Source organism: Staurois parvus, unplaced genomic scaffold (genome assembly GCF_062004578.1).
Source record: "Staurois parvus isolate SC_StPar_1 unplaced genomic scaffold, SC_StPar_1.0 ptg002838l, whole genome shotgun sequence".
Classification (NCBI taxonomy): Eukaryota; Metazoa; Chordata; class Amphibia; order Anura; family Ranidae; genus Staurois; species Staurois parvus.
The window spans coordinates 8437-23863 of record NW_028320634.1 but is presented as its reverse complement, the minus strand read 5'-3'; the positions used below and the strand labels follow the sequence as shown (position 1 = coordinate 23863).

Here is a 15427-nt window from a genome sequence, read left to right as displayed (position 1 = left end):
TCCAAAAACACGCTGATCACCGATAAATGCAATTGCCAGTTCTCAGCTGCACTTTCCTCACGCTGGCAGAGTGCGAGGAAAGTACTGCCGAGGATCGGCAGTTGTGAGAGCAGAGATCGGCAGTTGTCAGAGCAGAGATCGGCACCGATCATCAGTGCCCTGATGATCGGTGCCCAGCAGTGCAACCCACCAGTTCCACCCAGCAATGCACCCTCCTATACCACCCACCTGTGCCACCCAGCAGTGCCCCCCACCTGTGCCCAGCAGTGCCCCCCACCTGTTCCCACTAGTGCCACCCACCTGTGCCACCCAGCAGTGCACCCACCTGTGCCCAGCAGTGCCCCCCACCTGTGCCACCCAGCAGTGCCCCCCACCTGTGCCCAGCAGTTCCACCCACCTGTGCCACCCAGCAGTGCCACCCACCTGTGCCCAGCAGTTCCACCCACCTGTGCCACCCAGCAGTGCCAGCCACCTGCGCCCACCAGTGCCACTCACAAGTGCCCATCAGTGCAGCCCAGCATTGCTGCCAGTCAGTGCCCAGCATTGCTGCCAGTCAGTGCCCAGCAGTGATGCCAGTCAGAGCCACCTATCAGTGCTGTCTATCAGTGTCACCTATCAGTGCCGCCTATCTGTGACACCTCATTAGTGCTGCCTATCAGTGCCCATCAGTGCTGCCTCATCAACGCATTTCAGTGAAAGAGAAAAATTACCTGTTTGAAAAATTTTATAATAGAAACAAAGAAACTTTTTTTTTTCAATTTTTGCACTTTTTTTGTTTATAATGCAAAAAGTAAAGCGCCCAGCGGGGAGTACATACCACCAAAAGAAAGCTCTATTTGTGAGAAAAAAAATGATAAAAATGTCATATGGGTGCAATCTTGCATGACTGCGCAATTGTCAATCAAAGTGTGACAGCACCTCCCTCCCTCTCTCTGACCCCTCCTCCCTCTCTCTCACCCCCCCCCCCTCTCTCACACCCCCGTTCTCTCTCTCTTTCTCACTCCCTCTCTCTGACCTCCCTCCCTCTCTCTGACCCCTCCTCCCTCTCTCTCACCCCCCCCCCCCCCCGCTCTCTCACACCCCCGTTCTCTCTCTCTTTCTCACTCCCTCTCTCTGACCCCTCCTCCCTCCCTTTCTCTGACCCCTCCTCCCTCTCTCTCACACCCCCGTTCTCTCTCTTTCTCACTCCCTCTCTCTGACCTCCCTCCCTATCTCTGACCCCTCCTCCCTCTCTCTCACCCCCCCCTGCTCTCTCACACCCCCGTTCTCTCTCTCTTTCTCACTCCCTCTCTCTGACCTCCCTCCCTCTCTCTGACCCCTCCTCCCTCTCTCTCACACCCCTGTTCTCTCTCTCTTTCTCACTCCCTCTCTCTGACCCCTCCTCCCTCTCACACCCCCGTTCTCTCTCTCTTTCTCACTCCCTCTCTCTGACCTCCCTCCCTCTCTCTGACCCCTCCTCCCTCTCTCTCACACCCCCCCTCTCTCTTTCTCACCCCCTCTCTCTGACCCCCCCCCCACCCCCATCCCTCTCTTTGAGATTGAGGTGCCTGGATTTCAGTCCATGGACACCTCCACCCTTAACTGAAAGTCCAAGGACCTCGCTGTCTCCACCAACATGCAATAGTTCTACTTCCTTCCCCCTCCACTGAAGCGTGCAGCATGTATGATGGTGGAGATGCTGAGATTCCCGGATTCTCAGTTAAGGCTGGAGGTGTGAAGTGGGACTATTACATGGTGGTGGAGACTCCAAGGTTCCCAGGATTTTAATTGGGAGTATTAATGCCTTAACTGTGGTTTCAGTGGAAAGAATCACACATCAGCGTTTGCATCAGTGGGAGGAATTCTACCCCGTCATCGGCATCGGTAAACGGAACAACGCCCCACACTTGGTGTCAGTGGGAGGAATTCTACCCCGTCGTCGGCATCGGTAAACGGAACAACGCCCCACGCTTGGTGTCAGTGGGAGGAATTCTACCCCGTCATCGGTATCGGTAAGCGGAACAACGCCCCACGCTTGGTGTCAGTGGAAGGAATTCTACCCCGTCATCGGTATTGGTAAGCGGAACAACGCCCCACGCTTGGTGTCAGTGGGAGGAATTCTACCCCGTCGTTGGTATCGGTAAACGGAACAACGCCCCACGCTTGGTGTCAGTGGGAGGAATTCTACCCCGTCGTCGGCATCGGTAAACGGAACAACGCCCCACGCTTGGTGTCAGTGGGAGGAATTCTACCCCGTCATCGGTATCGGTAAGCGGAACAACGCCCCACGCTTGGTGTCAGTGGAAGGAATTCTACCCCGTCATCGGTATTGGTAAGCGGAACAACGCCCCACGCTTGGTGTCAGTGGGAGGAATTCTACCCCGTCGTTGGTATCGGTAAACGGAACAACGCCCCACGCTTGGTGTCAGTGGGAGGAATTCTACCGTCATCGGTATTGGTAAGCGGAACAACGCCCCACGCTCGGTGTCAGTGGGAGGAATTCTACCCCGTCGTCGGTATCGGTAAACGGAACAACGCCCCACGCTCGGTGTCAGTGGGAGGAATTCTACCCCGTCGTCGGTATCGGTAAACGGAACAACGCCCCGCGCTTGGTGTCAGTGGGAGGAATTCTACCCCGTCGTCGGTATCGGTAAACGGAACAACGCCCCACACTTGGTGTCAGTGGAAGGAATTCTACCCCGTCGTTGGTATCGGTAACCGGAACAACACCCCACGCTCGGTGTCAGTGGGAGGAATTCTACCCCGTCGTCGGTATCGGTAACCGGAACAACGCCCCACGCTAGGTGTCAGTGGGAGGAATAGTTTATATTTTGCACTCTTTATTCTAAAGAAAAATGTAATGTCATCAGCTTTAAGGGGGCGGGGCCAGGGGTGGGGTTGGAGGCGGACCTGGGCAAGGTTGGATGGGGCAACTGGTGGAGAGTAAGGTTTGTGCCTGGCTAGTAGGTCTCCATGAGGGTTCAGGGAATACATTGATAGGTACAGAATTCCTCTCCGAGGCGTCTCTGTGCTGAGCCTTGGCTGGTTGGTGCCGCCCCTCTCGGGTTAATCATTGCTGAGGTGGCTCTGGGATCCAGCGGTCGCTCTCTTCCTCGGCCCGCACACATCATGCTCCTCGCAGTCTTCCTCCTCTTGTCCCTTTTCCTCCAAGGCTTTCCACAGAAGACCGAGCCTCTGAGCAGCGCCAACTCCCAGCCCTTGTTCCGCGGAGCTGACCGCTACGACTTCGCCATCTTGGTGGGACCGGCCGGCACAGAATGCTTCTATCACTTTGCCCACCAAAGCTCCTATTTCTACTTTGGATATGAGGTAGGTGGCCGTCTCCAGCAGTTTATACCTATCGGTATTGTATAACAGATCTGATTGCATCTGGTGTAGGGAAGGTAAGTGTGCGCGATGATCAATTCATATTCCAGCAGGAAATACAACGTAACATCTGCTTTTCTACATCGCGTCATGTGATTGGCATGGATGACAGAATCGAATATCTTTGATGTCATTCGACCTCGGGCACTTATCTCCACACATGACGGGATCATATAACCAGATGTGCTGTCCCGCTGACGCTCGTCCTCTCATCCAGGCCAGCAGGGTGTCGGTCTACAGAGACGTTGCCGATCAGCCACTAGAGTGGCATGATTTGGTGCTCCCACCGTCACCGGTGGTAAAGTGGTTCTAAAGGCTCAAGGTTCATGTATGCAGGAAGGTGAAAAACCTGAGTGCAGAATCCCCCCCAGCCCCCCAATCCTTACCTGAGCCCGCTCTGATCCAGCGACATTCACGACAGCCTCTGCTCCTCATTGGCTGAGACAGCAGCGGGAGGCTGGGGTGGGACCGAGACGCGGCTCTATGTGTCTTATGGACGCATAGCGCAGCAGTTTGGGGACAAGCATGAAGTGGTGCCCCCAGGACAAGCGGCTTTCCCTGGGGGAGCACTGCTCGAGGGGGAGGAGCCAGGTGCGCCGGCTGGGTCCCGAAAAAAACACCAAAACCATTACGTGTTTGTCATTTTAACCCCTTGGTGCCTGAGCCTCCTGGCCCTCTAAGAAGGGGTTTGCGACTCCAGAAGACGGGGTGGGGATTAGGGCCATGTGACATGATTGGAAAGCTCCTGACCACAAGCAGCAATTGGGACCTTTCCATGAGGTGCTGGTAAATGTGCCGGGAGCACGCAGGGTGAGCACTGATAAATGTGCCGGGAGCACGCAGGGTGAGCGCCGATAAAAATGTGCCGGGAGCACGCAGGGTGAGCGCCGATAAATGTGCCGGGAGCACGCAGGGTGAGCGCCGATAAATGTGCCGGGAGCACGCAGGGTGAGCGCCGATAAATGTGCCGGGAGCACAAAGCGTGAGCGCTCTCGGCACATTGGGTACACAAACGTGGCTCCTCGGCACCAAGGCCCACCCACTGAAAAGCCACATATTTGCGTAGTTCCTGCTTGGCAGAGCCAGGGCCATGACTGTAAGGGGCACATTCTTCCCTCTGGGGTCCCTTTGGGGGTAAAAAGGTTGAGAAAGGTTCTCATAGAAGCTTCACAAAGCCATTCTCAACCAGGTTCCTCCAGGGGTGGCTAGGGGCTTCTTGTGTTGTGACCAACTGGCCTCCCATGGGATGGTACCCGCATAGTTCCATGTCCAAGACCACTTGGCAGAGCCAGACCCATGACTGTAAGGGGCACATTCTTCCCACTGACCACCACCAGTGGAAGGAACTTTTTCTTCAAAGACCAGCAAAGGACTCATTTTAGCCGGGGTTCCATGAGACCTGAAATTTATTACAAGGGTTCCTTTGGGCATTAAAAGGTTGAGAAAGGTTGCCATAGAAGCTCCACAAAGCCATTCTCAACCAGGTTTCTCCAGAGGTAGCTAGGGGCTTCTTGTGTCATGGCTAACTGACCTCCCATGTGATGGTTCCACATAGTTCCAGCTTGGCAGAGCCGGAGCCATGACTGTAAGTGGCACGTTCTTCCCACTGACCACCACCAACGGAAGGAACTTTTTCTCAAAGACCAGCAAAGGACTCATTTTAGCCGGGGTTCCATGAGACCTGAAATTTATTACAAGGGTTCCTTTGGGCATTAAAAGGTTGAGAAAGGTTGCCATAGAAGCTCCACCAAGCCATTCTCAACCAGGTTTCATCCAGAGGTAGCTAGGGGCTTCTTGTGTCATGGCTAACTGACCTCCCATGGGATGGTGCCCGCATAGTTCCAGCTTGGCAGAGCCATGACTGTAAGGGGCACATTCTTCCCACTGACCACCACCAATGGAAGGAACTTTTTCTCAAAGGCCAGTAAAGGACTCATTTTAGCTGGGGTTCCATGAGACCTGAGATTCATTACAAGGTTTCTTTGGAGGTAAAAAGGTTGAGACGGGTTTCCATAGAAGCTCCAAAAAGCCATTCTCAGCCAGGGTTCCTTCAGAAGTGGCAAGGGGCTTCTTGTGCTGTGGCTACCCCACCTCCCATGTGATGGTTCCACATAGTTCCATCTTGGCAGAGCCATGACTGTAAGGGGCGCTTTCTTCCCACTGACCACCACCACTGGAAGGGGCATTTTCCCAATGGCCACCATTGGACTAATTTTAGCAGAGGTTCTCCAAGACCTGAAAATTATGGCAAGGATACCTTTGGGGGTAAAAAAGGTTGAGTAAGGCTGCCATAGAAGCTCATGAAGACGCTCCCCGAAGGGGTCATGAAGACGCTCCCCAAAGGGGTCATGAAGACGCTCCCCGAAGGGGTCATGAAGACGCTCCCCAAAGGGGTCATGAAGACGCTCCCCAAAGGGGTCATGAGAGTTAAAGATTTTAATAAAATAAACGCAGCATTTCATACATTTGCCGAGAAGGTCCAGATTTCTCTCTTCATAACCTATCCATAGCTTTTTATTTTTTCCTTGTTAGGCTTTATTTCCCATTTACACATTTAATAGCTTTTTTGAAGGTTTTTTTTTTGTTTTTGTTTTCTTTTAATAAATCTGCCCCCCCCCCCCTCCTCCACCCACCATGTGGTTCTCAGTTTTGAGCAATCTGACTTTTTCAGTGGAGATCCATCAAAACCAACCTAGTTGAAGTGAGTGAAGAGATGGACGCTGCTCCACCGACCCAGCAGTCCAATGATAAGGAATGGCCTCAGCCGCCGTTCTGGTCACGTGATTTCACGTGCGTGGTGTGATTGGGGGGAGGGGGCTTATAGAGCGTGTGGTGTGAAGGGGGGGCTTATAGAGCACGTAGTGTGAATGGGGGAGGGGGCTTATAGAGCACGTGGTGTGAAGGGGGGCTTATAGAGCACGTAGTGTGAAGGGGGGGCTTATAGAGCACGTAGTGTGAATGGGGGGAGGGGGCTTATAGAGCGCGTGGTGTGAATGGGGGAGGGGGCTTATAGAGCGCGTGGTGTGAATGGGGGGAGGGGGCTTATAGAGCGCGTGGTGTGAATGGGGGAGGGGGCTTATAGAGCGCGTGGTGTGAATGGGGGGAGGGGGCTTATAGAGCGCGTGGTGTGAATGGGGGGAGGGGGCTTATAGAGCGCGTGGCGTGAATGGGGGGGAGGGGGCTTATAGAGTGCGTGGCGTGAATGGGGGGAGGGTGCTTATAGAGCGCGTTGTGTGAATGGGGGAGGGGGCTTATAGAGCGCGTGGTGTGAATGGGGGGAGGGTGCTTATAGAGCGCGTGGTGTGAATGGGGGGAGGGGGCTTATAGAGCACATGGTGTGAAGCGAGGTGGAAAGCTTTCCTGTCGAAGTTTGTGCTGACGATGATATTCCTGGGAACACAACATCTGCTGCCAACCCAAAGTTGTCTCAGCAGCGCCTTATCACCTGCAGCAAGGTGACCCCCTGCTGCAGCCAACTCCTGCGACCGTCCCAGAGAACGAATACCGGCTCGGCCTCATTCCATTAAGCCCGGGTTCACATATATGCGGTGCGGTACATCACATGTGATTCACACGGGAACCGCGCCGCATTCCTGTGCAGATCACGTGATTTGTGTGCGGTGCGATCGGCGGCGTACATTATGTATGGCTCTAATCGCACCGCACCAACAAGGCGCAGGACCCTTTTTTGGGTCCACACTAGAATCGGATCACACGGGTATTCACACCCATGCGATCCGAGTCTGCACATGGCACCGCATTTTGCGGACCGCTTTCGGGGTGTTGTTAACTTGACATACACACCCGCAGCGGTTCGCATGAACGGGGTGCGATTCTGATGCGGTGAGGAATTCGCACAGAAAACGCTGAGAATCCCGCACTGCGTCAGTGTGAATCCCGGCTGAAGATGAACTAGTCAGAGGTTCTTTATTGGGAACAAAGCGTAAAGCAAAGTGTAGTTTTTGTATTTGGCGGAGACACTTCTAGTCCTTGAAGCCTTCAGCTGGCTGTTAAGGTCCCGGTCACACCGATCCGACTCCCAGTCAAGTCGCACAATTTCAAAGTCGGATGTCATTCCCACTTGAGGTGCGACTTGCAGGACATCTGTCTATACGAGTCGCACCGGAAGTATCGCATTCACTGCTTTAGAAATCCTTGCGGCTCCGACCGAGTCCAGCCTACCAGCCCGCCCCCAATTTACTCAGCGAGCAGGGGCGGACTGACAACTCATGGGGCCCCCGGGCAATAGGGGATCATGGGGCCCCTGTGTCCTTGCCCAAACTCAAAAAAGCCTATGAAAAAGGTACCAGGGGCATCTCATGGGGCCCCCTACTGACCCCGGGCCCTCGGGCAGTACCTGAGTTTCCAAATGGTCAGTCCGTCCCTGTCAGCAACTCTCAGGAATTAAAGTAGAAATAGTTGACAGAATTCAAAATATATTGATTTGGACTTTCAATAAAATTGATTTTAGACAATAAAAAACGTGCCATAAATCAGCCTAAGTGGCCGGTCACAGCGGTGAGATTTGAGGATTGAAATCGCATCTAATGAATGTGAATGTCGGCGTCTTCCCATGCGATTTGCTGCGGCGCGATTTCTAAAGTAGGTCCTGCATTACTTTTTTTTGCAGTTTTGTTGGGATTTCACATACAAAGAATAGAATGGAAATCGCACTGCAAATCGTTGAAAATCTTCACAAGTAGCAATCAAGTCTTCAGATATCACGCTGAAATGGCACACAAATTGTGTGATTATACATTGCAGTGGTGTGACTGGAGACTGATCAACACAAAGGGCAGAGTACTGGGATCAGGAGGGCACAATACTGGGATCAGGAGGGCACAATACTGGGATCAGGAGGGCACAATACTGGGATCAGGAGGGCACAGTACTGGGATCAGGAGGGCACAATACTGGGATCAGGAGGGCACAGTGTGGGGAGGGGAGGCAGGAGGGCACAATACTGGGATCAGGAGGGCACAATACTGGGATCAGAAGGGCACATTACTGGGATCAGGAGGGCACAATACTGGGATCAGAAGGGCACAATACTGGGATCAGGAGGGCATAATACTGGGATCAGGAGGGCACAATACTGGGATCAGGAGGACACAATACTGGGATTGGGGGCACAGTACTGGGATCAGGGGGCACAATACTGGGATCAGGAGGGCATAATACTGGGATTGGGGGCACAATACTGGGATCAGGGGGACACAATACTGGGATTGGGGGCACAGTACTGGGATCAGGAGGACACAATACTGGGATCAGGACATAATACTGGGATCAGGAGGGCATAATACTGGGATCAGGAGGGCATAATACTGGGATTGGGGGCACAGTACTGGGATCAGGAGGGCATAATACTGGGATTGGGGGCACAATACTGGGATCAGGAGGGCATATTACTGGGATTGGGGGCACAATACTGGGATCAGGAGGACACAATACTGGGATTGGGGGCACAGTACTGGGATCAGGAGGGCATAATACTGGGATCAGGAGGGCACAATACTGGGATCAGGACATAATACTGAGATCAGGAGGATATAATACTGAGATCAGGAGGACACAGTACTGGGATGACGAGAGCAAAATACTGGGATCAGGAGGGCACAATACTGGGATCAGGAGGGCACAATACTGGGATCAGGAGGGCACAGTACAAGGAGAGTCAGGAGGGCACCACACTGGGATCAGGAGGGCACAATACTGGGATCAGGAGGGTACAGTACAGGGGGAGCCAGGAGGGCACAATACTGGGATCAGGAGGGCACAATACTGGGATCAGAAGGGCACAATACTGGGATCAGGAGGGCATAATACTGGGATCAGGAGGGCACAATACTGGGATCAGGAGGACACAATACTGGGATTGGGGGCACAGTACTGGGATCAGGGGGCACAATACTGGGATTGGGGGCACAATACTGGGATCAGGAGGACACAATACTGGGATTGGGGGCACAGTACTGGGATCAGGAGGACACAATACTGGGATCAGGACATAATACTGGGATCAGGAGGGCATAATACTGGGATTGGGGGCACAATACTGGGATCAGGAGGACACAATACTGGGATTGGGGGCACAGTACTGGGATCAGGAGGGCATAATACTGGGATCAGGAGGGCACAATACTGGGATCAGGACATAATACTGAGATCAGGAGGATATAATACTGAGATCAGGAGGACACAGTACTGGGATGACGAGAGCACAATACTGGGATCAGGAGGGCACAATACTGGGATCAGGAGGGCACAGTACAAGGAGAGTCAGGAGGGCACCACACTGGGATCAGGAGGGCACAATACTGGGATCAGGAGGGCACAATACTGGGATCAGGAGGGCACAATACTGGGATCAGGAGGGTACAGTACAGGGGGAGCCAGGAGGGCACAATACTGGGATCAGGAGGACACAATACTGGGATCAGGAGGGCACAGTACTGGGATCAGGAGGGCACAGTACTGGGATCAGGAGGACACAGTACTGAGATCAGGAGGGCACAGTACTGGGATCAGGAGGGCACAGTACTGGGATCAGGAGGGCACAATACTGGGATCAGGAGGACACAATACTGGGATCAGGGCACAACACAGTTTCTGGGATGCTGCCCAGGCCATCCCGGGACAGCTTAGTAAAAAGCAGACTGTCCCGGCAAATCCAGGACAGTTGGAAAGTATAATGTAATGCAAGATCATAATGGGGCCCCCGGTACCTGGGGCCCTTGGGAAGTGCCCAGGGGTGCCCATGCATTAAGACAGCCCTGCCCGGAACCAACGTGAAGTCAGAACCCCTAATCTGCATGCTTGTTCTGGGTCTGGTAAACTGACTATTGGATCAGATACATAGGCATGGCGGACAGGCAGGCGGCATTTTCGGAAGCAGCAATCATCTGGCTTCAGATTCCTTTTCCTCTGGGATTCCTTTATCAGTCCCTGTTCTGTACTGGACTGTGATCTCTAAGTATGGATTTTGTTTTTCTTGTTTGCATGTTCTTTATTGCCAACAAACTTTATTGACTATGAATCCTAGAGCAGGATGGCGGTCCGCACATACAGGATGATACTTGTGTATGATGGCGGCCAGGTTCAGACTGCGTTGTGGTCTCCTTGCAGGTCCAATGGACGTCCGGAGTCATGCAGGACAGGAAGGTGTCGGCTTCGGTCCACAACCCGCAGGGATTTCTGATGGAGACCTCCAATGATGAACGCGGACAAATCAACTTCGTGACCAAAGAGACGGGTAAAAGAGTTCTTATTCTACATAGAGAAGAAATGAATCTGGAGGCCCAGATCTCCGTGACACTCGAAGCGCCATAGATGGCCAAAAACCCCAAAAAACGAAGAATGAGACCTTGTAGGTGCCGACCACTTTGGGGGAAAGAACTTTAACCGACTCCTGAAATTTTACTGCCACAGGGCAGGCGCTCTGCGCAAAATCACGTATCTATACGTGACTTTGTATTTCCAGGTAGGGGGCGCATGCGTGCGCTCGCTCCCGCTCACTCAGCTGCACTGTCACTGGCTCAGGCAGGAGCTGATCAGCGGGTGCCGACCAATGATTTACAGCCCGGCACCCGCCGAATGGTGGAGCGGATGACAGGAGAGAGTTCTGTGTTGGTAAACAACACAGATCTCTATGGTTAGCAGGGATGTGGCGGGTTTTTTGTCTCCTTGTAAAGCAGGGCATAAAAACCGTCACATCCCTTAGCAAAAGCAGCACACAGGATACACGTAGGCACACAGTTAACCCTTTGATCGTCTCAGATGTTAGCATCAGGCAGTTCCCACAAAGCGTCAGATTGTCCGCAGCACTATCACAGTCCGTTATAAATCACTGATCTCCGCCATCACTAGCATTTCCAGTGTGTGTCCCATAGTTTGTAGACGTTATAACTTTCACAAACCATGTGGCCATGCACAATGGGTGGTCTTATATGTGGCCATGCACCATGCACAATGGGTGGTCTTATACGTGGCCATGCACCATGCACAATGGGTGGTCTTATATGTGGCCATGCACAATGGGATTCTTATATGTGGCCATGCACCATACACAATGGGTGGTCTTATATGTGGCCATGCACCATGGGTGGTCTTATATGTGGCCATGCACCATGCACAATGGGATTCTTATATGTGGCCATGCACCATACACAATGGTTGTTCCTATAGGTGGCCATGCAGCATGCACAATGGGTGGTCTTATATGTGGCCATGCACAATGGGTGGTCTTATATGTGGCCATGCACCATGCACAATGGGTGGTCTTATATGTGGCCATGCACAATGGGTGGTCTTATATGTGGCCATGCACAATGGGTGGTCTTATATGTGGCCATGCACCATGCACAATGGGTGGTCTTATATGTGGCCATGCACCATGGGTGGTCTTATATGTGGCCATGAACCATGCACAATGGGTGGTCTTATATGTGGCCATGCACCATGGGTGGTCTTATATGTGGCCATGCACCATGCACAATGGGTGGTCTTATATGTGGCCATGCACCATGGGTGTTCTTATACAGTATGTGGTGTCAGAGAGGCGGGCCAACTTTTGCCACATACATGTGTTGCTGGAAGCGTGATGTACAACGTGTTCATGCATGCTGCATTTCACGACAATGTTTGTTGCTGAATTTCTGCTTTCTGTTATGTCTGTCATAGTGAAGAACAGAGATACCTCACCTAGGACACACGACAAGGCGGCTCCACGTGTTGCGGTCCAATTGTTATGTATTGAAGAGTTTCCTCTCTTTCTGCTTCTCAGGATTCCATCAGCTGTGTGTTAATAACTGGCAGAACCACTTTGGCTCAGCTCAGGTGTACCTCAACTTTGGGGTCTTCCATGATGGCGAGGGGCCTGAGCACCGACCTGAAGACCACAAACAGAAGTTAAACGACACCTTAGCGACCATTGAGGTGAGTCGGCCAATGCTGACATTTCTGTCATACATGGAAAAATCAGTATTCATTTTTTTTGCTGAAAAATGACTTAGAACTCCCCCCCCCCCCAAAAAAAACCCATTATATTAATAAAATGGTGATTTTTGCTATTTTTTTTTATAAGTTGCATGATATTTGCTCGGCCGTCTATCAAATGTTTAGGAAAAAGTTTATTTTAACCAATAGCGGTTTTACTGCATCAGCGCGGCTTTCCTGTGCCAAGTTATGTATGTGATTATGCACTTCCGGGGATATAGTGAACGCGGGGTCCGGGGAGAGCGGATATAGTGAACGCGGGGTCCGGGGAGAGCGGATATAGTGAACGCGGGGTCCGGGGAGAGCGGATATAGTGAATGCGGGGTCCGGGGAGAGCGGATATAGTGAATGCGGGGTCCGGGGAGAGTGGATATAGTGAATGCAGGGACCAGGGAGAGCGGATATAGTGAATGCGGGGTCCGGGGAGAGCGGATATAGGGAATGCAGGGTCCGGGGAGAGCGGATATAGTGAATGCGGGGTCCGGGGAGAGCGGATATAGGGAATGCAGGGTCCGGGGAGAGCGGATATAGTGAATGCGGGGTCCGGGGAGAGCGGATATAGTGAATGCGGGGTCCGGGGAGAGCGGATATAGTGAATGCGGGGTCCGGGGAGAGCGGATATAGTGAATGCGGGGTCCGGGGAGAGCGGATATAGTGAATGCGGGGTCTGGGGAGAGCGGATATAGTGAATGCGGGGTCCGGGGAGAGCGGATACAGTGAATGCGGGGTCCGGGGAGAGCGGATATAGTGAATGCGGGGTCCGGGGAGAGCGGATATAGTGAATGCGGGGTCCGGGGAGAGCGGATACAGTGAATGCGGGGTCCGGGGAGAGCGGATACAGTGAATGCGGGGTCCGGGGAGAGCGGATATAGTGAATGCGGGGTCCGGGGAGAGCGGATATAGGGAATGCGGGGTCCGGGGAGAGCGGATATAGTGAATGCGGGGTCCGGGGAGAGCGGATATAGTGAATGCGGGGTCCGGGGAGAGCGGATATAGTGAATGCGGGGTCCGGGGAGAGCGGATATAGGGAATGCGGGGTCCGGGGAGAGGGGATATAGTGAATGCGGGGTCCGGGGAGAGCGGATATAGCGAGTGCGGGGTCCGGGGGGAGCGGATATAGCGAGTGCGGGGTCCGGGGATATAGCGAATGCGGGGTCCGGGGAGAGAGGATATAGTGAATGCGGGGTCCGGGGAGAGCGGATATAGTGAATGTGGGGTCCGGGGGGAACTATTGGAGGGACTGTCAGTATAGCAGTGGACGGGCCCCTGACCTCCTATTTGCTCTTTTCAGGCGAGCTCTCAGGTGGTCCTGGGGCGCATCCTGCACATGTGGCGGTATTACACGTTCGCCCGCATGAGAAGAGGCTCCGATTACTACAGACTGATGTCCAACTATCACTACGTGACCTGGTGGTCGGCCGGGACCAGCATCCTCATCGTGGTCTCGGGGGTCCTGCAGCTCTACTTCCTGAAGCGCTTATTCAATGTCAAGACCACCACAGAGACACAGAAGCCGCGGTGCTGACAGGACACGATGCTGCACTGATGATACACAGCACAACCCGGGAACTGCGATGCACAGAGCTCATCCCAACAAGCCAAGTGTCCCGGGGATGTGCCCATCGGTGTCACGGAGGGTTCTGCGGTTTAGGGTGTCGGTGGTAATAAACCCAAAAGCAAACATTTATTATTTCGCAGCTTACCAATTCTTAGACACGTTGGCTGCGTTCATTTTCTTTTTGAGGGTCGGTTCACACAATAGAAACACTCAGGTGCGTTTCTGCATGCGTATTTTTGGCGCGTTTCGGTGCATTTTTGATGCGATCCAGTTCATTTCCCCCCTTTTCTTCATTTTAAATAGAGACAGGCATTTTTGATGCATTTTACCACGTTCCAGTACAGTTCTGTGCAGAAAAAATGCAGCCCGTTCTACTTTTTTTTTCTGCAACCGGAACTGACTGCACTGGTGGGAACGAGGGCCATTGGAATACATGGAAAACACTGTGCATGCATTTATGATGCAGAATAAAAACGCACTGGACGGCATCTACTGTGAATTAGCCCTTAGGGCCGGTTCACACTGTAGAAACGCAGTCTAGATGTGTCACTGCATGCACGTTTTTGATGCATTCCTGTGCGTTTTTCATGCATTCCAGGTCATTTTTTCCCCTTTTTTAATTTAAATAGGGACATGTGCGTTCCAGTGCGTTTCGGTGCATTTTTGATGCGTTTTACAACGTTCCAGTACAGTTCTGTGCAGAAAAAAATGCAGCCTTTTTTTTTCTGGATCTGGAACGCACTGTAACTATGTTTTTGATGCGTCTGAGACGTTCTAGTTCATTTTTTTCCCCTTTTTCTTCAATTTAAATAGGGTCATGTGTGTTCCGGTGCGTTTTTTGATGCAGTTTACCGCTTTCCAGTACAGTTCTGTGCAGAAAAAAAATGGAGCCTGGTTTTGTTTTTTTCTGCATTCGGAATGCACCGGAACTGCAAGTGCTGATGTGAACTATGACATTATCAACCAGATCACCTACTTTTTGTGCGTTTTGGATGCAGAAAAACAAAACAAAACAAACTGAAACGCACTTAGCGTGAACTGGCCCTTAGACTTTTCTTGTATTTTCATCTGGTGATCCGGCCAGTAGGTCTGTTGTTTTTCAGAAGCTCAATCTCTCAGGAAGAATGTATCAGTTCACATGGATGAGACCATACAACAGTGACGGGGGGGGGGGGGGGGGGGCTTACAATGAGCAGCTTTTATTTATTGATGTAGAACCTTCATCCCAAAAGGAACAAAACTGTGACTATAACGAATTATAAAGTGTCAGCTGGAGATTGGCTTCAATGTGTTAATGTATCTAAATCTGCTAGTCCATCTAACACCCCCCCCCCCGAGACTGTCAATGCTGCCGTCCAAAGGTGCCCCCCTGTGCTCCTTCCTCCAGAGTGGGGGCGCTCTAATACAGGAGGTGCGATACTGGCCGGATCATCAGGTGAGAGCCTTTCAAATAAATAAATAATGCAGCCGCCCCATCTCATGCCTGCTGAGCTGCATTGTATATTT

General features: G+C 52.3%; 1 protein-coding gene across 1 annotated transcript; it reads left to right on the top strand.

The window, feature by feature from the left end:
- The first annotated feature begins 3004 nt into the window (after window positions 1-3004).
- LOC149429056 (transmembrane emp24 domain-containing protein 6-like) lies at window positions 3005-14994 on the top strand. The gene is made up of 4 exons (XM_089666775.1): window positions 3005-3309; window positions 10495-10621; window positions 12152-12303; window positions 13655-14994. Exons 1-4 carry the CDS (start codon window positions 3109-3111, stop codon window positions 13886-13888), a joined length of 714 nt encoding a protein of 237 aa, XP_089522901.1. The 5' UTR covers window positions 3005-3108; the 3' UTR covers window positions 13889-14994.
- Window positions 14995-15427: the final 433 nt, after the last annotated feature.